Source organism: Sander vitreus, chromosome 2 (genome assembly GCF_031162955.1).
Source record: "Sander vitreus isolate 19-12246 chromosome 2, sanVit1, whole genome shotgun sequence".
NCBI lineage: Eukaryota > Metazoa > Chordata > Actinopteri > Perciformes > Percidae > Sander > Sander vitreus.
Window position 1 is genome coordinate 34,231,115 of NC_135856.1, and position 23,054 is coordinate 34,254,168.

Here is a 23,054-nt window from a genome sequence, read left to right on the forward strand (position 1 = left end):
TTTAAAGTGTTCTATTATTAGGCCTATAGAATATTATATGGTGCTGTTTTTAGTGTTTTAATAGTCCCTTTCCGAAAAAAAAAACGGTTTTGGGGGAGAATAGTTAGTAGAACTGTTTAGAAGTGGACTGTTCTATAACTACGTTCCTGTAACTACTTGGTCGGAAAGAGGCTTATGTTGAGGTTTGTCAATGTGGAGCCAGTTTTAGATACTCTGTATACTACTGGGTAGTAAAGTATTGCATCATATCATTTAAGCATATCAGATGTTTTCTTATGTAAAAAGTAACTATAAGTGTCAAATAAATGTAGTGGATAAAAAGTATTTCTTGACATGTAGGCTAGTGGAGTAGATGTTTCAAGCAAAAAATGAAAATACTCGAGTAAATCAATCAATTAAGTTGTATTTGTCATATGAAATCATAAATACAACTTCAGTGAAATGTAATCCCTGCAGTTCCTACAATATGCATTAATAACAGTAATAATAAAATGTGTGTAGATCATGAGTTTGTGTGGAGTGTAGGCTATGGCTTGGCTTGTGTTTGTTATTTGGTATGAATTTTGCCTAGAAATGCAGTAAATAAGCAATAAAAGCAGTATAAATCACTAATGTCCCTGATGAAGGTGTTTGTAACAGGCAGACTACATCGTGATATATCACGATTCACGCTGTTAAATTATGTTATACTTAGATGTTATGTTAAGATTATATATAATCAGGGGATCCCAGGGGGCTCCGCATTCTCAGCACCCGTATTCTCAGGAATTCCTGTTGCAAAGGGCCATGTTATTTTATTTTACCACAAGAATAATATGTTTAAATAAATAGATTATAACAGTGTTGTCGTAGTGATACAGTTTATAGCCTACATCATTATTGGATTTACCTCCTGGCACTATAATATTTCCGACAGTACCCTGAAGGCAGCACGTCTTGGCCCGTCCCCAGCCATCTCCTTTCCAGTCCGACCGGCAGCTGCGGCAAGGAGCCCCGGATACTGAGCCAAAACCGCGGCCTGGCATGAGCAGACAGACCGACACTGGAAGGTAAGACGGATTCCAGGCTCCAGTCCCATCATGGAGTAGGGTGGGGGTGACTGCAACACACTGAATTCGTGTTTCCTAAACGTCCACTATAATTAATGGCGTGACTCATATTCAGACAAATGCATATTTCGCTCCAAACTCCAGCTCTTTTAGGGGAGGCATTATGAGACTAGTTTTGGCAAAAAAGAGAGAATTTAGTTAAGAAACAACAAATAATGAGTATTTTTCCACATGTTGTGATGTTGTGTGTTAGGGTTAGTATGGTCCTAATGAGACACCGCCCTGCCTTCCTGTGTGCCTGTGTGGCTGCCCCTCTGCTTCTCATTAAAACAACATGGCTCCAAAGTTTCGGAATGAGTGAGCTCGTTTTAAAGGCACTTGAAGCTTTTTCTCCCCAACGTCAGCGCGCGCTCGGTGGGATAACTTGACAGGGTTTGCAAATGCGGGAGGTGGGGGTCGTCTGACTTGTGTTGCAGTGTTTTTCTGCCACACCCCTGCCTCCGCGGAGCACGGCCGAGCCACGCCTAACATAAGAGGGTGGGAATCCTTTGTTGTCTTCTACTGCGTTCATGCCTGGGAATAACAGGGACCGCCCCCCGTGATTACGTTGTTTTACCGACTGCTAGCGTTCACATGGTCGGGATCGGTCGGGATGCGTGTTCTTCTTCTTCTGTTATATTGGCGTTTGGCATAACAACTTGTTGCATGACTGCCACCAACGGTGGGCCGTAGCCTAGAGCATCAGGTGTGTGAAAACATGGAGGCCACAATAACAAAAGATTTGCTGCTGTTTTCTTATACGGGCATAGAAACAGCACATGGACAGGTGTTTGTTTGTGTTATCTGCAGGACAACGAACGGGAAAGGACATGGATAAGGTGTTGTTTTTTTATACATGGGCCTATTTATGAATAATTTGAAACATGTTATGTTTCTTGGCAGAGGCATTTGTCCACAATAAACAGTTTATTGTCATTGAAATAAACTGTTTATACATATTCAGTGAACCAAAGTCGCCTACATCAAACGTCAGTTGTCAACAACGCGTCACCAACTGGGAAACTCGGTTAGCAAAATCTAGCCTGAGTTTCCCACCTCTGATTCCCACAGGATGTGACGTGAATGATGACGTTTTCACTCGGAAAAATGTTTTTCCGATGTCTATGAACGCAGCATTCATGTGAAGGAAACATAGACACAGTATGTAAACTGGACCAACAGATCCCGTTGCTCTGGACGAAGACCAGTGAAAGATATTAGAAGCACTTTTACGGTGATGGTTGAGCGTTACTGCGCAGCCTCCAACTGAGAGAGACGACGTAGATGTGACGTGAGCAACCTGTCTGAAAGTTGTAAGTCTTCTGGTAGCTGTGCCAAGAGAAATCTCAATCATTCCCAATCTTGCAGAGACGGAGAGCGTAGGTATATGTAAGGAGATAACATGGACACAGGCTAATTATTGCTAACTAAAATGCTAGTTAACATTAGTAATTAAACTTAAACAGCTAATGTAAGTCGAAACTGCCTGCGAGTTTCTCCTGTACTATACAGTAATTCCTCTACTATGTCGCGTGGTTATGACACAATCGTTAGCCTATTTTTACAAAAACGTCTACTATGGAGCCATAATGTGAGGTGCAAGGTAATGGAGCCTTTTATACATTGTCGTGTTTCTTTAGAAATAAACAATGGACAAATAGAGTCTTTAAACGATTCAGATGTAAAGTTATTTGCTGTCAAAGTGGCGCCAAAATGAATGGCAGTCAATTTAATGCTAATGGGAGGTGATGGCTTGGTAGCATCAAAATGGCGCCATAGGAGCTACGCGTTCTGGGGAGAGGCTTACCCCGTTGGATATTAGAAGCACTTTTCCGGTGAGCGCTGAGCGTTACTGCGCAGCCTCCAACTGAGAGAGACAACGTAAATATGACGTGAGCAACCTGTCTGAAAGTTGTAAGTCTTCTGGTAGCTGTGCCAAGAGAAATCTCAATCATTCCCTATTTTCCAGAGACGGAGAGCGTAGGTATATGTAAGGAGATAACATAGGCACAGGCTAATTATTGCTAACTAAAATGCACTAGTATTGCACTAACATTAGTAATTAAACTTAAACAGCTAATGTACATCAAAACTGCCTGCGAGCTTCTCCTGTACTATACGGTAATTCCTCTACTATGTGACAGTAAGTCGCTTGGTTATGACACAGTCGTTAGCCTGTTTTTACAAAAACGCCTGCTACGGAGCTATAACGTGAGGTACAAGGTAATGGAGCCTGAAAGAGTTTTACATACTAGACTTTAAAACCAGAAATCCTTTGAGACATTGACAGCAGCTAGTTGCCCTCAGAGACAGAGTTAACAGCTGCTGTGATTTGTTAGTTTATTATTAGTTTATGCATTATAAATGTACGTGATCACTATTTCTTCTAGCCCGTTGTTCATTTTGTATTTGACTTCATCTCAGACTTGAGCTTGTCCTTTATCTTCATCAGATGAAACTGTTGTACAAAGAGCAGCATAGTTTAGGAATAACATAGGTGCAGTTGTACTAATTTAAGAGCCAGGCCCCCTCAAAATAGAAAGGCAGCAGAGACAGCTGCAGCCTGACTGCACACACAGCTCATTACATCACTACTGATAATTGTGCCATTTGCTCCAGTAAGATAAACCAGCGTATTTAAGTGGATTATAGTGAGTGGTTGGTAGTTAGTTCATCAGTTTGAGTTCAGATCATATTTACATCACAGAAAAACAGACCTACTGCACTGGAGGAAACGTATATGTGATGTCAGAATACAGTGTGAAGAAGATGTAAATCAGATGACAGGCTACACTAATCCACAGCAACTTTTGACTATATAATATGTTCACACTGGACAAGTGACAAAAATAACTATACTCTTAGGTATGCACATTATAAAACATTTGTTAGTGAAGTCAACTAAAAAACATTTTTCCTACTCCTTGTCAAGTTTATTTGGCAGTCGCATGTTGAAGTAGCAGTTTGTAATCAAACTGCAATAACTGTAGACTATGTAAATGAGCTACACCTCTGGTTTATTCCCTTATGGACATAAAGGAAATCACTGTCCTCAGTCATGTGAGTGTGGCCTGTTGTTTGTTGCTTCCTCTGTGGCTGGTTGTGTTAGTGTAGAGGTCTTTTAAGTTGTTTAGGCAAGGACCCCTTAACTGAGAGAGAAAGAGCAGGGACTCCTAATACATATATTGTATAAAATTAAGTTGCATCATAAACTGGGCCTACAGTAACGTGTGGGAGACCTAAAGCCTTTACACATGGTGCATACAATACTAAACTATTGAAATAATAATTGACATATTCATATATATTTATACAGACTTTCTATAGTTAATCGCGATTAATCGCATGTTTTATCACATGATTAAAATTCTATTATTTTGCATTTCAGAACTGTTTTTAAGTACATATTAACAATGGAAAGCATTTATTACCAGTGTATCTTGATTGGGAATCAAATGAATGCAAAGAAAGTGACTTTATGAACTTGACTTTAAGATTTGTGTTTGTTTATTATTTATTTACTGTAAACAAAAGAAAAATGTGTAATCGGTTATTATTGCACAATTCCTCCAAGTACCTAACTAAAAAACTAAAAATCCCTATCCTTACCAGAGTCAATATAGTGTTTAGTAACTTCTAAATAATGTTGATTACTCACTGAAGTCCAGTGATCACCGGTTAATGAGACAGCGTTTGCACTTTGCAGCAGTTCCATTTGGGCTGCTTTCTCCGTATCGTACAGGCTGTGTATGCGTGAAACTACTGTCCCCCCCCTCGACGGCAACATATAAGACGGGTCAGAACATACCAACCGTAGTACAGTACAGTAGCCACTGTGGCTGGTGGATGCTCAATTTTACCAGCCACTTATATTTCTTACCAGCCACTTTTTCCAGAATTCAAATTTATAAAAGAAAGTGCACTAGCATATTTTGAATTGCTTCAATACATTATTTTTTTTTATTATTAATACATATTTTATTAATATAGGCAAATAAAAAGTGATGTGAAAAAAAAGCCTGCGAGACCATGATAAAATTGTGTTTGGTCAGTTTGGTCATATTCTACAGTAATTGTAGGCCTACATGTTTAATGAACAAAAAGAAATATTGGCCCATCTCTCAGTAACATAGCATTAATCAGTCCCTCCAGGATTTCGCAGCCCTTTTTTTGAGATTGTTGCGGCCCAAAATGCCTGATTTTGCGGGAGCTTTTGTAAAAAATTGCGATAAAAGTTGCGATGTCTTTTGTATTTTTGTTGCAATGAAGTTGCGAGAGACAGTGAAAGTTGCTTTTTTGTATAGTTCTTTAAAAATAAAAAGGAAATGTATTTTGGGGAGAATAAAATTACTCTGGGCTGAGTTTTCCTAGTCACCTTACCAAAAAGGCTCAGGATGCTGCAAATGTTGGTATAATATGAAAATGGCTGGTGGATTTAAGACAAAAAATAATAATTTATTGAATGAATCAAATTTGTCTGTCACTGTCAGTGGCTTGTTGATCTTTACATTGTTAGTTAATTTTCTATCCTGGCCTGGGACACACATTCATACGGTTTGATAAAGTACAAGGAATGTTTTACAATCCACCCGCCACTGTGGCTGGTATACAAGGCAAAGTCACCCGCCACTTTGAAAAAGTACCCGTGCTAATTTCCCACCCTGTCCACAACTCTTTTATTTGTGAATACATCTAGGGATGAAACATTCAAAGCTCTTCTGAATCTGCTTTGTTCATGTGATTTTACAGAGCAAACAATTGAATGCTGTGATATGTGTAAATAATAATAATGTGTGTGTGGCCCTGCAGATGATGTGGAGCGTTGTGCTGCTGCTGGCTGCTGCCCTCCCTGTGGGTGAGTCTCTGAAAGCTCTCTGTCTGTTCTACTTGACACATTCTATTCTGTTTATCGTAGCCTGTATGAGATGGGATCTAGATTTAATGTAAGTATGCACTCAGCCAGTTTGACAAGTAGCTGCCAGATTGCTGGTTTTGCAAAGGTTACACTATAAGAATGAAACCAAACAGGTTAATTTGCATTCTTTACAGTCCACAATTACTTCCTCTATGATTTAATGGACTTTTTCCTTCTTTTAACCCTTCTGGGTGGCTGTTGAACTGAGTGAGTGTGAAGCACTGTATTGATTAGGGGTGGAACGGTACATATATTCGTATTGAACCGAAACGGTACGGGCGTCTCGGTTTGGTACATGAATTTACACGGAGAATACACGGTATAAAAATAAATAAAACTTGCGTGCAAGTTAATTAATGTAATGCGGAACTAATGCAATGCAGAACTACTGTTAGATACGCGGGTTCTAGGGACACCTAATCCGTAGAACCGCCTTAGCTCTGAAGCTAGCCAAGCTCCACCTACGTGCAGTTTTTTGCAGGTCGACGGTCCAGTGAGTGAGTCAGAGATAGCAGCACTAAAGGACGAGTATGGCGAGTGGTGGCGACCCACAAGATTTAGAGGACCCGCCGGCCTCTTTAAGATCGCAAGTTTGGGAAAACTTCGAGACTGTATGGATGAAGCCCGGAGCCTCCCGTGTCATGCCCTCCCACCTGGTGCCGTCCCGGCCTCGAACACTTCGGTCTTCGGATCAGTTACAGTAGTACAGGCAAGAGAGTGGTGGATAAGACGAGGACTGTGTGTCGGCGTTGTTCAGCAGTTGTCGGGTATGTGAGTGGAAATACATCTAACATGCTAACACATATCCGACGCCATCACCCAGATGTGCCAATCACCGGAACGAGACAAAAGAAAACTGTCCAACTTCTCCCCCCTACAGTGCTTAACCAGCCTTTAAATACAAATACAAATAGGACTTCAAGTATTTGCTGCCTGTGCTCGAACCTCCTCGTTACAGCATGCCATCCCGTCCACATGTTTGTTGTTGTTGTTATTATTGGTTATATATGTAATTTGCACTTTCATAAAAAAGAGATGCTATATTTCCAGTAATATAGCTGATTGTCTTATTTTGTTTACAAGTTACAGATGGAGTCTGGAGATGATGTGGGGTACTCTTTGTTTACTGTTTACATCTTACTTTACACACTAAAGGCTGTTGCAGCTAGCTCAGGGGATAGACTGTATGACACTAGGTGGTACAGCCTGAGACATGCACATAAAAAAAAAATTTGCCTTCTGCATTTTTGTTATGCTTTTCCCTCCATTGTATTGAACCGAACCGTGATGACTGAACCGAGGTATGAACCAAACCGTGACTTCCGTGTACCGTTCCACCCCTAGTATTGATATATCTGCTGGAATTGAAGACACAAAGCTGTGATATAATGTTGTAAGAGCATCTTTAAAAGTAAAAAATATATTAAAGTGTTTCCCCTAGGATTTTTTTCCAGGGGGGGGTGGTGTTGTTGCTGAATAAATAAAAACAACATTGATTTACACATCACACAACTATTGAGCAACAGTTGAAAATAGGGGCAAGACTTTGGCTACATTGAATGCGTATTAGTGGAGCGTATGTACGTTTTAACTGGCTACGCCAGCTGCGCACACACGGCGTAGGATTGTGTGAGTCACAGGCGAGACGGAGAGCTTTTGCTTTGGGATTGTTGTTTCTTCAGTTTTTGGAGCCGGCACAGCGCTGTGATACATCAATCTACTGTCAGCTGTTATCAGAGGACGCAGGGGAAGGGAAACAAGAAATAAAAACAGAAACTCTCAAAACGAAACTGCCAATACGCTCATTGACAGTCATTAAGTCGTTTCCTGTATATCTGTAGTTTAATTTAAAAGAAACAATGACACATGATGATCCATTTCTTTGTAAAAGGGCCGCACACACCTCGCATAAAAAATATAAATAGAAGACTGTCCTATTGTTACGTTTTTAGAGCTGATCTCGACGGAGCATATGTCCCACTACGCCCGGCTCTCATGCCCGGTGTCGCCAGTTTCATTGATCATAGTGGAAGTGTAGTGTGGGAACATCCGCTCCGCATACGTTATGCTGCAATGTAGGCGAGGAACGAGAAGTGAATTGCCGGTCTGTGTGAAAACAGCTTTATCTCGTGCGTCCGGGTTTTTTTTTGTGTGTGTAATATCGTTTTGACTTTAACAATTCTGATTCCAATTCCGATTCTTCCTTTCGATTCCGGTTCTTATAGATTCTTGACTCCGATTCTTTGAGGGGTGGAGTTGAAACGGGTCACATGCCTATTTTCACAAATAAGAGGAACGTTTTATTTTGATGCAATGGTGGTTTGCTGTTTTACAGGGCTTTTTCAATGTAAAATAAAGCCAAACTAGAGCTCTGCTTACTGTGCTCCAAGGCTGCAACACAACGAGCGCCTGGTCGCTTCGGAAACCACAACTTGCGCATATTGGGAAGCCAATTTTCCAAGTAGGAATCGGTTCTCGAAGCCCAATCCTAGGAGTGGGGGGTTATTCTGTCTTTAAAAATCGATTGAAGACCTGCCTCTTTCTCAAGAACTTACTCACCTAAAATATGATGGAATATCTCCTGCCACATGAATACATGTAAATGTTTTAATGATTTTATAGCATACCACCAGCTATTTTATCAGATAAAATACCTTTCTCATATAGTACATGCCCCTACTCCACCCTTCACACAGACCTGTTGGTGCATTCTTAACGTTGCTCACGGTTCAGTGCACGCAGTCACATGCAGAATACACTGTACGTGCTACTAAAGTAGCTAACAGAGCTAGAGCGTGTAAACAACTGTGGGTTTAGGAGAGAGTGCTTGAGTGAACTAGTGTAGGTTTAAATTTAAATCGGTTAATCAGCCACTGTTATGAAGAATAGGACAAAATAAACCTCGTCGAGCTGCTGAAGCGAAACGCTACCAGCGGCAACAAAGAAGCAACTGCCAACGCAACACGCTCACCGCTGCACGCCAGCCAAGCCGGTGTTTGAAGGATATCCAGGGTGGCTCAGCAGCAAAAACCGGTTCAAAAGACAAAGACAGAAGCTAAAGCATACAGATCACAATGTAAAAGTGAACCACCACAGCAGCAAAACACAATGAAGTTAAAGGGAAACCTTTCTGAACTTCAACCGCTGGTGTCACTACAGTGCAGGCGGGACATACAGATGAGTAGCGCTCCTTTTCCCTTCATGTCGGAGCATTTGGTTTGCTCCGCTGCTGTTCACACACAAACACATTACTTGAAGCCTGACAGGATGGGGATGGGTCTTCGCATGATATAGAGAATCCAGCTGCCCTACAAGGTAACACTGGCGCCCGCAGCGGGAGAATCAAAAAAGACTTTAACCAGAATTGTCAAATACTTGTATAAACTATTTAAATTCAATTTCAGTTCAATTTTATTTATAGTATCAAATCATAACAAGAGTTATCTCAAGACACTTTACAGATAGAGTAGGTCTAGACCACACTACAATAATTTACAAAGACCGTTTTGACAGATGCACAACTTCTCTTAGCCATTTGAAAAGATGACATTGTATATTGCCATTTTTGTGTCTTATGAAGCATAAACTAAATGCATACCACCACACTTGAACAGGAAATTTTCTTCATTTTGCCCCAAATATTTAAAAAATGATGTTTGTATTCGGCCTGATTTTCTCTCCCTATGTTTCAGAGTCCTATACTGTCGTAGACCTCCATGAGCGTTTGGCCCATGGTCGCCAGCTGAAGATCTACCTGCCCAAGAGTGTGGACACGCTGGACTTCATCCCCGCTGATGAACCCGGAAAGACCTTCACCTACTGGGAGAGGGGTAGGCTGAGGTCAGAGACTGTAGGGACGGTCGTGTTCTGCCCGCTGCTTCCACTGTTGCTTCTGTCCATGTGACTGTTGTTGTGTCCTCCGCAGAATGTCCAAAGGCAGAGTGTCTGGCACCGGCACCGACAGACGCTGGTACATCGACAAGGTAACCAAAGTCTGAATTAATTAAACTAATAAATCTAAAGTCAAGACTTTCTGTTGATACAATTAATTCATGGTTGTCACTTTACCTCGTAACTTTGTCTTTATTTGCTCTTGTATAGTTTCTATTTTTACTTTTGCTCTTATTCTAGTGGTATTTACCTATTCTTCTTCTTCTTCTTCTTCTTCTTCTTCTTCTTCTTCTTCTTCTTCTTCTTCTTCTTCTTCTTCTTCTTATTATTATTATTATTATTATTATTATTATTATTATTAATAATTTTTTGACTTCCCTATTTATCTGTACTCATTTCTGTCTTTGTGCTGCTGCCACAACTCAATTTCCACTCTAAAACTTCTTCTAGAGGCTTATCTTATCTTATCTTATCTTAAGGCAGTAGAGGTGCTTGGGAGTTGTGTGTTAAGTGAAATTGCTGCACGTGTCCAGACCCATTCAGTGGTGTTACTTTGTGTGATCAGCGGTGGAAAGAAACACTTGATCATAGTGTGCCAGTGGTTGTAGATTGTAGAGTGTTTTAATGTGGTCTGTATGTTTGTCTCAGGTGACCTACGAGGACCAGGGGACATACATCCAGAAAGACTATTGGAACAAAGAGATTTCCACTGTCAAAGTGGCCGTCACACGTGAGTTAGCCAAGGCTTGTATTTTATATATAATATAACTTTGAGAACATAGCTTTCAGACGCCTTCTCACTCACTGGAAATCCTCTACTTGGTTTAGGCAAGTGGACATTCAATAAATGTGTCTGTAGATCCCCTTATTGACAGAAGCTCCTGAATCTCGTTGTCTCCCCAGTTAGACATTTTAGTTGCCGTCTTCACGTAAATCACGCTTCCTCTTCTTCTTCTTCACCTCCTCAGATATTTGTCTTCTTCTGGTTTTGCATGAGCCACATAAATTGTCATCAACACGCTTGCTCGTTCGCCATGAATCCTCACACTTTGGGCGTCTTTGGAGATTACACCGGGTAAACACTGTTTGGTGTCCGGTCCAACTGATTTGGACATTTGTGTTCTGACATACAGCTCTGCTGGGTAGTGTCTGGGTAATGTCAGGTTTGCAGTTTCTCGAACATTTTCTTGTACACCAGCTGCTGTGACCAAAAGTCACACTTACAGGACAATGGTAGAGATTAAATTGTAGCAAAACAGTAGCAAAGAAGAGTCATAAAGTCCATGAAATGACTCAGCCATTGGGTGCCTTTTTTTAAATTAATTTATAACATACAAACAACCACAACAGAGACATGAACCACACCTATAATCCACCCCCCCACCCCTCTAACCCACAGGACTTGCAGACAGATAGCACGTTAATGTAATGTTTTGACACTTTCTGCGGCATCAACTACAACAATCAAGTTCTTTTGTTTTGCACTGTTTAATCTTGCAACCAAATGTTCTGTGTAGAGAATGTCCAAAAAAGCAAGTAGCTACTGTTGTCTCTGGAGAGACTGTGGGACATGCCAACGTAACACAACAGTTTTCTTCGCTGCCTTCAGGCCGGCTTGCCACACTCGCCGTTGTTGAAAAGAAAACCTTAATGAAGAGTCATCATTCAAAAGCAAAACCAATGGAGTAAACGGTACAGTGCATTTTAGATTACTGACAGACATTTCCAAAATGTAAACACTCTGGACATTCCCAAATCATATGTCAAAAAGTGACCGGGATTCCCTTGGAGCCAAATGTGCAGTTAGGGGATTGTCTGGCTGTCATCCAAAATAGTTTACTAGATGTACATAAGTTCTCCAGACAACATTATAATATATCATCTGATGATTTGAGTTTCTTGTAGAAAAGAAAATGTTGTACCAGACTCTGAGCCAATTTATATCAGAATGGATTAACGATAAGTCTTTTTCCATGTATTGTCAATTGGCATAGGTTTATTTGTTGCCTTTATCAACAGAGAATATAATTTAGAAACCAGACCTTGCGTACCAATACAGGAATATATACAATGTAATTAATGCAGAGGTAGTTCTTCCCACCAGGGAATTCTCATGGCACTTAAAACAGAATGCAACCGCAGGTAGAAGAAAAAGGACGGAGTTGGTAGATTAAACTGCTGCTGAATATCCGGAAATGTACGGAGATTGTGATCTTTTTTAGTATCAGAAATAATATGAATTCCTTTGTCAGACCAGTGAGAAAAAAGACAGGGCTCCCTCCCAGAAGTAAGTCAGTTATAGCTATAGTTATAGTTATGCAGTGTTCTGAGCAGCCTGGATGGAATGCAGCAGGTAATACAACACTCATTATAACCACCACAGACTTGAGACTTGACTTGGACTCGAGCTCAGAGGCTTGAGACTTGACTTGGACTCGAGCTCAGAGACTTGAGACTTGACTTGGACTCTAGCTCAGAGACTTGAGATTTGACTTGGACTCTAGCTCAGAGACTTGAGACTTAACTTGGACTCTAGCTCAGAGACTTGAGACTTGACTTAGACTCTAGCTCAGAGACTTGTGAGCATCTTTGGCGGCGACCATTATGAATCTCACTGTAATAAACAATGAAGCACATAACACCCACATCCTCAGACACATGGAACAGATGTGATGTCGTACAAAATGTCAAACTGTTAGGTCTGCCAAAATGAGTAATACCACAATCACCTGTAGTTTTTAAGATATATTATTTCAGTGGTATGAGCACCCAAAAAGGACATTTTATTCATTTATTGTATTTGGATGGAGAGGGACATCTAAAGCGGGTAAAGAAAACCAAACATCTGTGCATGCTTAGATAGGTGAGAGAATATCTTTGTGCTTAGAGGTGTTAATAGTAACCAGGAAGTCAGCTAGCTATATTGATATAACACAAAGAAGCTTGAGATAGCGTAGCAGGGTTTCCCATATCACTCATCTTCATTAGGCTTGCACTTGCATTTTTAACTGTTTATTGAATAAACTGTGATGAAACGTGACCTTCTGTGCTGCAGAGGTGAAACTCATTTGGGGCACAGTTTTGTAAAGGAACTTCATTAATGATCATAAATGAACTCCTTAGCTGTGTAGCAATGATCAAGTTAGCCAATTAGCTTAGTTTGCTACTTATAGCAGAAGTTCAACCAAGATAAAACATAAAAACTGAATTTTGTAAAGTTTATAAAAGTACGTGCGACTACACTATAAATGACTAAAGCTTTACACACGTCCACCACAGCCAAAAAATGTGACTGATCACTACGCTACAAGTGGGAGAATTGATTTCCGTTTCCTCAAAGTGAATTATTCTCTGTGATAATAATCTCCAAAAAAAAGAATCCATGTGCTTGTAGAAGCTTTTTAACCCTTAGGACAGAGGGACAAATCTTAAGGCAGCTACACACTGGGCCGACGGCCGACCGTTGGCAGAAAAGGCAGTTGGACTGATCAGTCTACCCAAGTTGGTCAAAAAAAATGCCTCGGAACACACCAAAGCAATGAGACGTAACACGTCTCCATAACGACAGGTGGCACTAATCTGTACTGTCGCCCAACAAATGAAAACTGGCAGCTGATTGGACGAACGCGTCACGTGGTTCTGGCTGTTGCTTCCGGATTTTGGATTTTTCAAACGGCCATTAATGGCGACTCATTCAGAATATGATCTCATATTGTACTAAAATAGTTCACCGAAACGTGTTTCTGAAAACATTTTAAGCGAGAAATAGGCCACGCAGTTGCTGAATCTGTCTCATTTCAGATCGACAAAGGTCAGTTTAAAAGATTTTTGTCAGATTTTGGTCATCCCGCTTGCCATTTCCGGGTGTGTCCCGACTGCCCTGTCTCCGACTGAGCATGTCAGGTTGGCAAAAATGAAGGCCGACAGCTCGAGTCACTGACCTCGCCAGATTATCGGCCCAGTGTGTAGCTGCTTTAACTCTCGTGCTCTGTCTTCCAGCCAGACACAACTATGTGAAGCGTGTAGCAGGAGAGAGTCTGGACATCTCACTGGAGGGCATCGACCTGGCCAACGCTGTCCTCTCCTTCTCTGGGGAGGCTGCCAACGTCACGCTGGTGAGGAGGGGGGGATGGGTGGATGGATAACGAGCAGGGAGGGGGATGGATGGATTGTTAAAGGTGCAGAGGTAGGGGATTACATACGTGTTTTCATGTCTCAGTATTTCTGTGTACTAGATTCACTTCATACATGTGGAACCTGTAATTTCATACAGTTTAATGTTTGCTGTTATCCTGTGATTAAATAATACTTGGAGAAGTTGGAAACATTGCTAATTGTAGTAGACAAATAAGGGTACTTAGTGCCAAAATGTGATTGCTCTAACAACAATTCAGCCAGTTAGAGCTGCTGAGACACCAAGTGTTACAACCATCCCGGTCGTTACTCCACCTTCTCTGCCGGTGTCGCCGCACAGAGCCTTCTTTACTTCATACAGGAGATAGCTGTCAATATAAACATGAGTTAAAATGCAAAAGAACATTCATTGCATCTTAGAAAAAAACCATATGAATGGGTTGTGAATGCTGCCCGGTGTTATGAGGTTAGTCAGTGTGTGGTTGAGTCTCTGAGCCAAAGAGAGGGAGAGATGGCAGCTGTGCTGGGTAGCCTCGTTGTTTAGGAACTGATACCCCTCCTGACCACATTCAGCCCTTATGCACCCCACCCCTCTTTTAGCTGCCTGTAAGCCAATATATACCTTAACTTTGGCAATAAATCCTTGAACTGTCCCTGTCTGCCTTGATTGTCTGCTTTGGAGTCCTTCCCCTATTACCTCGCACACTCACCTCCTGAGGAGGAAACCAAAATGAAAATGCATTTGTTCAATAAGTAATTATGCTTCCATTGTGGTTGTATGTGGTGCGTTAGCTGACCTTAAGGAATAATAATTTCCCAAACATAAATTACTTCTTGAATGCTTTTCAGGTGGATGTAGTTGATGGACGCCTCATGGATGCTATTTGTTTTAATATATATTTTAAAAGCTAGTATACAATTGCCTGTGATCCCAGAGTGATGCTCTGACAGGAGTTTGTCTCCCTCAGGTGCGTGATGGTGCTCGGGTGTCCCAGGACCTTCCGGATTATTGGGACCGGGTTGAGACCCACTCCATGAACATCGAGATCAGGAATGTTAACACCAGCGATGTGGGCCATTACACCCTAAGAGACCGCAGGAACCGGGTGGTGTCGATTACCAGGATGGAACTGACAGGTGGGTCCCCCTTAGGGTTGGCTATTGTTTGTTGTTGTTTTTTCAATACTGGTGCTAAAACTATTTAAAAATGGTGGCGGTGCCTTAACGCTGCCCGAAGCCATAATGTAACAACAATAACTTCTTCCAGCAGTCAGCTGCTGTTAAACATTACCTTCTGCCAAGTGTAGTGTTAACTAGCGTTGCGTGCAGCGATGCTTCTGTTGCCTGTAAAGTCCGTTTCAGAGTATCAGAGGGCAGTGCAGGCATTTAAGAGGGGTGTCATCCGGTCCGCTAGATCGGTATCTAGCGGACCGGATGACACCATGTAGGGTTTCAGTACCCAACCCTGGTCCCGATATACTGTAAATTCCTAAATTCCCCTCAGTTTGCCCCGTAAATATTTGTTAATGCATTATGCTGTTAATACAAACTCAACCCTTCCTATATCTGTTTCAAATTAAAAGCCATCTAGCATTCCAGTGGACAAAAAACCAATTTTCTAAATGTGCTGTGAAAACTTCCCATACAGGCATGGGTGCCTTCAGATACGGTAGAAGGTTCTGGACCCGTGATTACTCCTAATGCACTAATGTTTGTCGTTAATGGGCTTAAACCTGGGAATAGGGTTGGGCATCGTTTGGATTTTAACAATTCTGATTCCGATTCTTCCTTTCGATTCCAGTTCTTATCGATTCTCGATTCCGATTCTTTGAGGGGTGGAGTTGAAACGGGTCACCTGCCTATTTTCACAAATAAGAGGAACGTTTTATTTTGATTCAGTGGTGGTTTGCATTTTTACCGGGCTTTTTCAATGTGAAATAAAGCCACACTAGAGCGCTGCTTACTGTGCTCCAAGGCTGCAACACAACAAGCGCCTAGTCGCTTCGGAAACCCAAATGTGCGCATGTTAAGTTGGGAAGCAATGATCGGATTTGAAACCAAATCCTCTGAACGATTCCAATAAAGAAACGATTCTCCTGGAATCGTAATTTTTTAAACAATTCCAAGTAGGAATCGGTTCTCGATGCCTAATCCTACCTGGGAAATGATTGAAATTGCCTTTACTAAAGACACACACACACATATATATATATATATATATACACACGCGCACGCACACACACACACACACACACACACACACACACACACACACACAGAGTCAGGCTAAGCACCTCCGTCCCCCTCTTTCCCGCCTGTAGACCGCCATGAGTACACAGAGGGAAACCCTCTCATGGCTCTGCTCTTACTGCTGGGCATCCCAGCTGGGATCTGCTGCTGCTGTCGGAAGAAGATTTTCAGGAAGCAAGCCGGCACCACTGTAACGCTACAGGTACTAACAGCAGGCACAGACAGTTTTGCATAAACATCATAAAGGAAGATATGTCAGCATTTCTTACAGGAAATGTTCCATAGTTTGACTTTCGGTCAAAGTGTAAAGGCACAAGCCTGGGATACTTCATGTTTTACAACCAATGTGCTGAGCTTGGTTCTTGGTTGTGGGAAGAGATGAGGTCAGAGCCTTGACACCAAACATAAATGCTGTACATATTCTACATTCATATAATAATCATTCTGCATGAGTTAGCTGATTGAAACGCCAGTCCTTATAAACATGTCTATAGAAACAAAATGGGGTCAAAAGTATTGAAGCTGTGGATCACCATATCTGATTGTGTGAAACATTTACAATGAATACATTCATATGTGAGAAGGTGTAAAAAGATTTGCACAAAGATTTGCAGTTACACATCTATCTGTCTGTTTCTAAAAACAGTTCATACACAACTCAGTTGTTTACGTCAATCCCAAGTTTAGCTTCCAAACAATTCCCCATTGGCTATTCAGGAGGAAGCGTCAAATGTATAGAAACCATTTTGTTTCTATAGACAACACGTTTATAAGGACTGACGTTTCAGTCAGCTAACTCATGCAGAATGATAATTATATGAATGTAGAACCATATATAGTTCCAGCTTGTGAAATGTGAGGACTGTTCTGTTTAACATCGTTGTAAACGGAACATCTTGGGGTTTAGGACTGGTCACAGAATGGTAATCAACCGTTGTTGCCAAAGCACAACAATCAATATATATTAATATCTCTCTTTGTGTGTCTCCAGGCCACCCCACACACAGTCCACCCTCCTCCCAGCGGTCCTATTGGACCGTGTCCTCCCTACAGCAGCCCCGGGACCCCAGGAGTGGTGAGAGTATACTGATGTGATGTGATCGTGCTGTCTGTGTATCTATAGATAGGCTAACTTCTCCCAACATGTCTTCATTTAACTGACTGCATGTCCCAGTGTGTTTATACCAATGATTCACTGTATTTCTGTGTTGGCAGGTGTACTACCACGGCACTGACCCCAGCATGGTACATCACACACACACACACACACACACACACACACACACACACTTCTTATTTATTACATTATTATTATTACTTATTACACACAGCATGTGTCATGCTAAACTGAGACACGTTTTTTTCTTGTGCCCATGTGTGTTCCTATTCAGGGTCCTACGGTGCACCCCCCACCTCAGCTCACTGGCCCAGGACAGTGGAGCGGCCCCCCACCCTCCCCAGTTAGTACCACACTCCAGGCCTGCTTTCATCACTAACAGAAGCCTAACATGCCCTGACAACATGGAACCCAACGCTCTTAGTTTTCATTCAACGCTGATTGTTTTTTAGTGTTCAGCGTAATAACTAATCTAACTCCTGATTTTCTTGGTCTGCAGGGTTTTAACCCAGCCTACCCACCCCAGAACCCGGCCTACCCACCCCAGAACCCGGCCTACCCTCCTGCTGGTGGAGCTATGATCCCCTCTGACCAGCCTCCACAATGGAACGGTCCACCACCAGGCCAGTACCCCACCGGACCTGTAGCGCCGATGGTACGATGCGTCTCTTTAACTCAATGCTGCTCATTTTGACAACATACTGTAGCCTTTCCTCTGATAACGGACCATTACTGTTGGATGTGTGCACAAATGAAGTTCAGTAATTGTAATGTGATGAATTTAGCTGGATCTGCCGTGCTACATCGATTACATTTTTAATTTACTTCAGGTCTAAAAGGCTGATTCATGTTGCTGTTTTACAGAAAAACAGTAATGATTATTTGCCTATTCAAACAGCAATTAGTGTGTTTCAGGGTGAGCCGCAGAGTGTACCTGTTCCTTTTGAACATTTAGTCGAAGGATTCAGGTTGGGAAGAAAGGCCTGTGAGCTCTGTGTTAAAGCCTGCAGGCTCTGTGATCAAGACCTGTGTGTGTGTGTGTGTGTGTGTGTGTGTGTGTGTGTGTGTGTGTGTGTGTGCGCGTAGGGTTATGCTCCAGTCGTGCATAGCTCTCCTCCAGCAACAGCCGTTGAACCTGTTCATCAGGACGTCAAGATGGAGAGTATGCTTTCCTCACCTGCTGACCCCCTGCTGACTGCCACACCACAGGTACACATACACACAATTGAACTTTTCCTGCTACAGATTTCCCACCGTGGTCAGAAAGCACAGTGGACACACTTTATTTCTCTCACTACGACTCTAGAGGCAGTACTCGCTCTTAGGGATCGACCAATATGGATTTTTTTAGTGCCGATGCCGATACCAATTTTTTTTCATCAGCCTTAGCCAATGACCGATACGGGCTGCCGATTTTCTTGAACCAATATTTGGAGCCGATATTGCTTTTGCTCCCTCAGTTTACATCATAAAAATGTAAACCCTGCTACACTGAATTTGTTTTCGGAATCTGCTCTGCCATTTCTTTAAAAATAATAAACAAAAACGCAGATCAGTGTCATTTCTGCAATCGTCTTACATTCATATCACCCAAATTATGTGTGCAATGTGCATCATATGGATGGGTGCACTGCATATGGTTAACTGTGCAAGGGTAAAAGGCTTTCATCAACACCTACAACACAGCCTTGATGATGCATTGCTTGCTGACATATTATAAGACAGATATAATCAGGTCATCACAAAATGTCCTTTGTCAACACATTTAAATAGCTTAAGAAAACAATAAACCTGAAAAGTAGCCATTGAAATAAAGTGCTTGATTTGTAATTTAAGACTGCCATGGTGCAGCACTCTGCTAGTGGGGGAGGGGCAGTGCATGGTCTGCACGTGAACTGCAGCGTCTCCAGCAACACAGAGCTGCCTGTGGACGCCTGTCTGTAAATAATGCCGGGGAAAAACTATCGGCGAACGCAGCAGCCGCGTATCGGCCGATGTCGATACACGTAAAAACGCAAATATCACTACTCACTCTGAAGATAATCACCATCACTCTGTCACTCACTCTACCACACACACATACACATACACTCCACACACACAGACATTCCAGCCCTGCTATTCTCTTAAAGAGATTGTCCCATACACCAGCGCACAAGTATAAACCTCAGGCCATTTACGTAGTCTACAGAGTAAGCTCTGCATGGAGCCTCACTGAAGCATAAATCAGCCTTTACTCTGCATTCCTCCAGACCAGACCTCTGTAGCCCACTCCTCATCTATGCATGAGGCTCCAGACTACATTAGTTGCTACTAGGGTAACACAGCCCAATCTTTGACCAAACTGTCAGCGGGCTAGCTGCGTTGTGGGTAATGTAGACATGGTTGGGTTAGAAGCTAAAACCAGCTGAGACCATGTTCCAAGAGAGACAGTGTCAAAGTTTGTAAGAACAGAAACTAACTTGGAGCCACAGTTTATAAATGCTAACTGAAAATGTAGAGCTACCTACATGAAGGGATTTGACCATGTGTAAGATGGTAGACGGTCATGTGTCAGCATTTCCCAAAAGCTCATTTTCCTCATTGACTCAGGATGACACGTGTTTGAAATTATTTCTGCAGAGAGCTTCCAGAAGGCTGGTTTCAGGGCAAGGAAATGTGAGTTCTGTTTTTGATTCAAGAGCAGAAATCTGTGATGTCCTTTCCATGGTCTTGGAGGCTGTCCTGATCAACCTGAACAAGCAGGTGGCTGACAGTGGAGGGGGGTCCGCTGGGTGCTAAGGCTATGAAGCTGGGCCATGTGTTGCTATCTCTATCCCTTGCTACAGCAGACATCCACCCTGCACCTATAACACACGCCTTCCATTGCTGATCTACACTCTAGTTTAATACATGGTGTTTGTCTTTGTCACATTCCCTGAGCCAGTCTGTCACAGATAAAACTAAAATAAAAAGGCTTTGTCAAATGTATTCATATGAATGTGGAAATAAAGTGAACGTGCTTCCTCCCCCCCCCCAGGCTGGAGCAGCATCGTGTCCGGTAGCCCCGGGATCCGACATCCTCAGCTCCTCCGATGGTGCCTACCAGTTCAACATCGGCGGAGGCAAAAACTCCAGCAGCTTCTTGTAGGGATGCTGACTGGCTGCAGCTGGAAACAGTGGACAGCATTTGGACAGTAGATTATATTCTTTAATGTGGTAATGTGGTATTAGGCTAAATAAGCAAATATGTATGGTATGAAATATACTGGCTCAGACAGCTGAGGTTTTGCAGGAGGAGTCAATTATTTTGGGGATCCAATTTCCAGAGACAATGAAAGGAGGTGTTTTCTTCAAGTTTTAGCATGTGGAATAGAATTGTAACATCAACACCATAAGTACATCCTAAACCCAGGGCTGGGTTCAGTTTACCAAAGGTTTAGTTGTGTGGTTTCTACATCTTCACTGATTCCTGTCCTACTGTTTTTCTGTGATTAGCCAGGAATACAAACCAGTCCGCAGGGGAAATAACTCGATAGTAACAGCTAACGGACAAAAAATGAAAGTGCTTCACTGACAAATTAGTTGTCTTGAGGTGTGCTTTTGTACAATGAATTAGACTTAAGCAGCCTGTGTACTGACTATCCACAACCATGGACCTGAGCAGAGGTCTGTACCTAGGCACTGACTGGGTGTCTGTGTCTGATGTACCCCTGTCTAGTTACTGTACAGCTTCACACTCGGTCTGAACACCCACAGGGCCTGTTCAATGGTCAATCAGTTTCAAGGAGGAACTATTTTCTTTCTACCAAACTACACCCACTAAAGTGTCCTCATGGACGAGAGGCTCGTGACAGCTCGATAAAAACATGAACGGCGTCCTGCTCGGCTGAGCTGTAGCTAGCAGTATTGGGTGTAGTTTGGTAGAGAGAAAATAGTTCCTACATGAAACTGCTCACAGCCAGGTCTGTGGATTATCCAGAGCAGTGGTTCCCAACCTTTTTTCCTTGGCGCCGCCTCTACTTATGTCTAAGAAAAGCTGAGCCCCCCACGTCTTTTTTGACACAGAGGAGTTATCAGCACTTTTACGTTTCTCCGCTATGTTTCATTCATAAAATAGTGATGCTGTGGCGGCAGGAAAAATGAGGATGATAGCAGCTAGCAGCTGACCTGATGACAGCAAGGGTCCCAGGTTAAGAGGTCCCGGAGGTTTGGCCTACTAAGTAGCCGCCCCCCTGAGGGGTCCCCGGACCCCAGGTTGGGAACCACTGATCTAGAGTAACCGGGTCATGACATTTGGAAAGAGACATTTTCAGAAGTCATGACTTTGCGCTTTGAGCACTACAAGCAGAGGGCCATAGTTCCATTATCTTAGAGAGAAGGCAGACATCTCTTTGATTGATATCTCCAACACTGGGCAACTCACACCTAAATTATCTAGACTGATAAATAGCACTACAGGTTAGAGGAAACATATGTATTTTTGAAACTGAACTTTTTAAACTGTCCCTTTAAAGAGCCAGGTACAGCCCAGGTACGAGCAGAACTCTCAAATCATGACATCAGATCATCTTCCTGAGCAGAGATGTATGAAACACAATTGCGAAAACAATAGCTACCTCATTTTTGGATTCTATGCCTCTTTATAGGTCAACACTTGTCGAGTTTGTATTGGTCAGTGGTGCAGTGTGTGTGTCACATTGATATTGCCTGAATCCTCTGATAGTAATGCTTCCATTCATTGTAAATGCTAACAGCTTAACTGTAGGAATGCTACCTCATGCCTCCTGACCATTACAGCAAAAACCAATTTGCCTGTGTACCTGCCGTTTATCACCACTACAGCCGAGCAGGAAGTAGCAGCATTCACAAACTCTGGGTCAGACAGTGTAGTAACTTCATGTTTGTCAGTTAGAACTCTTACTTCTGCCATAAACCTTTGAATGTTTACCTTAAAACTACCAACAGACATTCATTGTACTGGAAATGGCATCACAGAAGCCTTTTTTTATAGTAACGGAGTCTTTCATTGTGTTTCTGGAGGTCCGTAAATACAGTGAAGCTTGATCTCCACAGACTAGATGTAGATGTAGAGGGTCTTAGAGCGGTGAGACTCACTCTGGGTCCTGCATCTGGTGTCTGGGCAACTAGGTTTTTAGAGTCACATAAACTGGGACATACACATTCTGAACAGCAAGACAAGGTTTTTTTTTTTTTTTTACCTTTGTGTCCTAGATCTGATGGTAATGTTCAATGTGGTTTTCTTTGATTGTTTTATGTAAATGTAACAAATTATATTTACGAAGTGTAGAAGTAGTTGATGGTTGTGGGTGTTGATGGAGAGACTTTTAAAACTTCTGTTGGTCTCTCCAGTTGTGTCCACCTCTGGATCTGCCAATGAGCATTGGTTCCATACCTCTCATTTTATACCTAACATTATATAGTATACACCCTGTATATTGAAGTGCAACTTTGTGTCAATGAAACTACTTATGAATATGAAATTCTGGAGTTAATTTTCAACTCGGAGCTGAATTTGGCTACTCTAAAAATTCACCATTGTAATTATTTTTCAGTGGACTTCGGCCAGATATCGATATCGATACAAATATTTGGTGATTTAAAAATTTGATATTCCAATATATCCTATATTCCTATATTTTTTTTCAAAACAAACAGA

At 42.1% G+C, this 23,054-nt stretch overlaps 1 protein-coding gene across 2 annotated transcripts; it reads left to right on the forward strand.

Moving 5' to 3' along the window:
* The first annotated feature begins 929 nt into the window (after positions 1-929).
* On the forward strand, positions 930-22,831 carry LOC144528292 (uncharacterized). 2 transcript variants are annotated; one of them, XM_078266819.1, is made up of 15 exons: positions 930-1,049; positions 5,898-5,943; positions 9,696-9,843; positions 9,929-9,986; positions 10,543-10,624; positions 13,894-14,009; positions 14,997-15,165; positions 16,350-16,480; positions 17,270-17,353; positions 17,494-17,523; positions 17,670-17,738; positions 17,895-18,050; positions 18,482-18,604; positions 20,018-20,053; positions 20,415-22,831. In XM_078266819.1, the coding sequence occupies exons 2-15, from the start codon at positions 5,898-5,900 to the stop codon at positions 20,523-20,525; spliced, it is 1,359 nt and encodes a 452-aa protein (XP_078122945.1). In that variant the 5' UTR covers positions 930-1,049; the 3' UTR covers positions 20,526-22,831. The 2 variants fall into 2 exon arrangements, with proteins under 2 accessions (XP_078122945.1, XP_078122955.1); XM_078266829.1 differs by lacking the exon at positions 20,018-20,053 and having other exon boundaries at positions 931-1,049.
* The last annotated feature ends 223 nt before the right edge of the window (positions 22,832-23,054 follow it).

Coding starts and splice junctions, on each gene's coding strand:
- LOC144528292 (XM_078266819.1), top strand. CDS start 5,898: ATGATGTGGAGCGTTGTGCTGCTGCTGGCTGCTGCCCTCCCTGTGG. Junction 17,524..17,669: donor ACGGCACTGACCCCAGCATG/GTACATCACACA, acceptor GTTCCTATTCAG/GGTCCTACGGTGCACCCCCC. Junction 18,051..18,481: donor CCGGACCTGTAGCGCCGATG/GTACGATGCGTC, acceptor GTGTGCGCGTAG/GGTTATGCTCCAGTCGTGCA.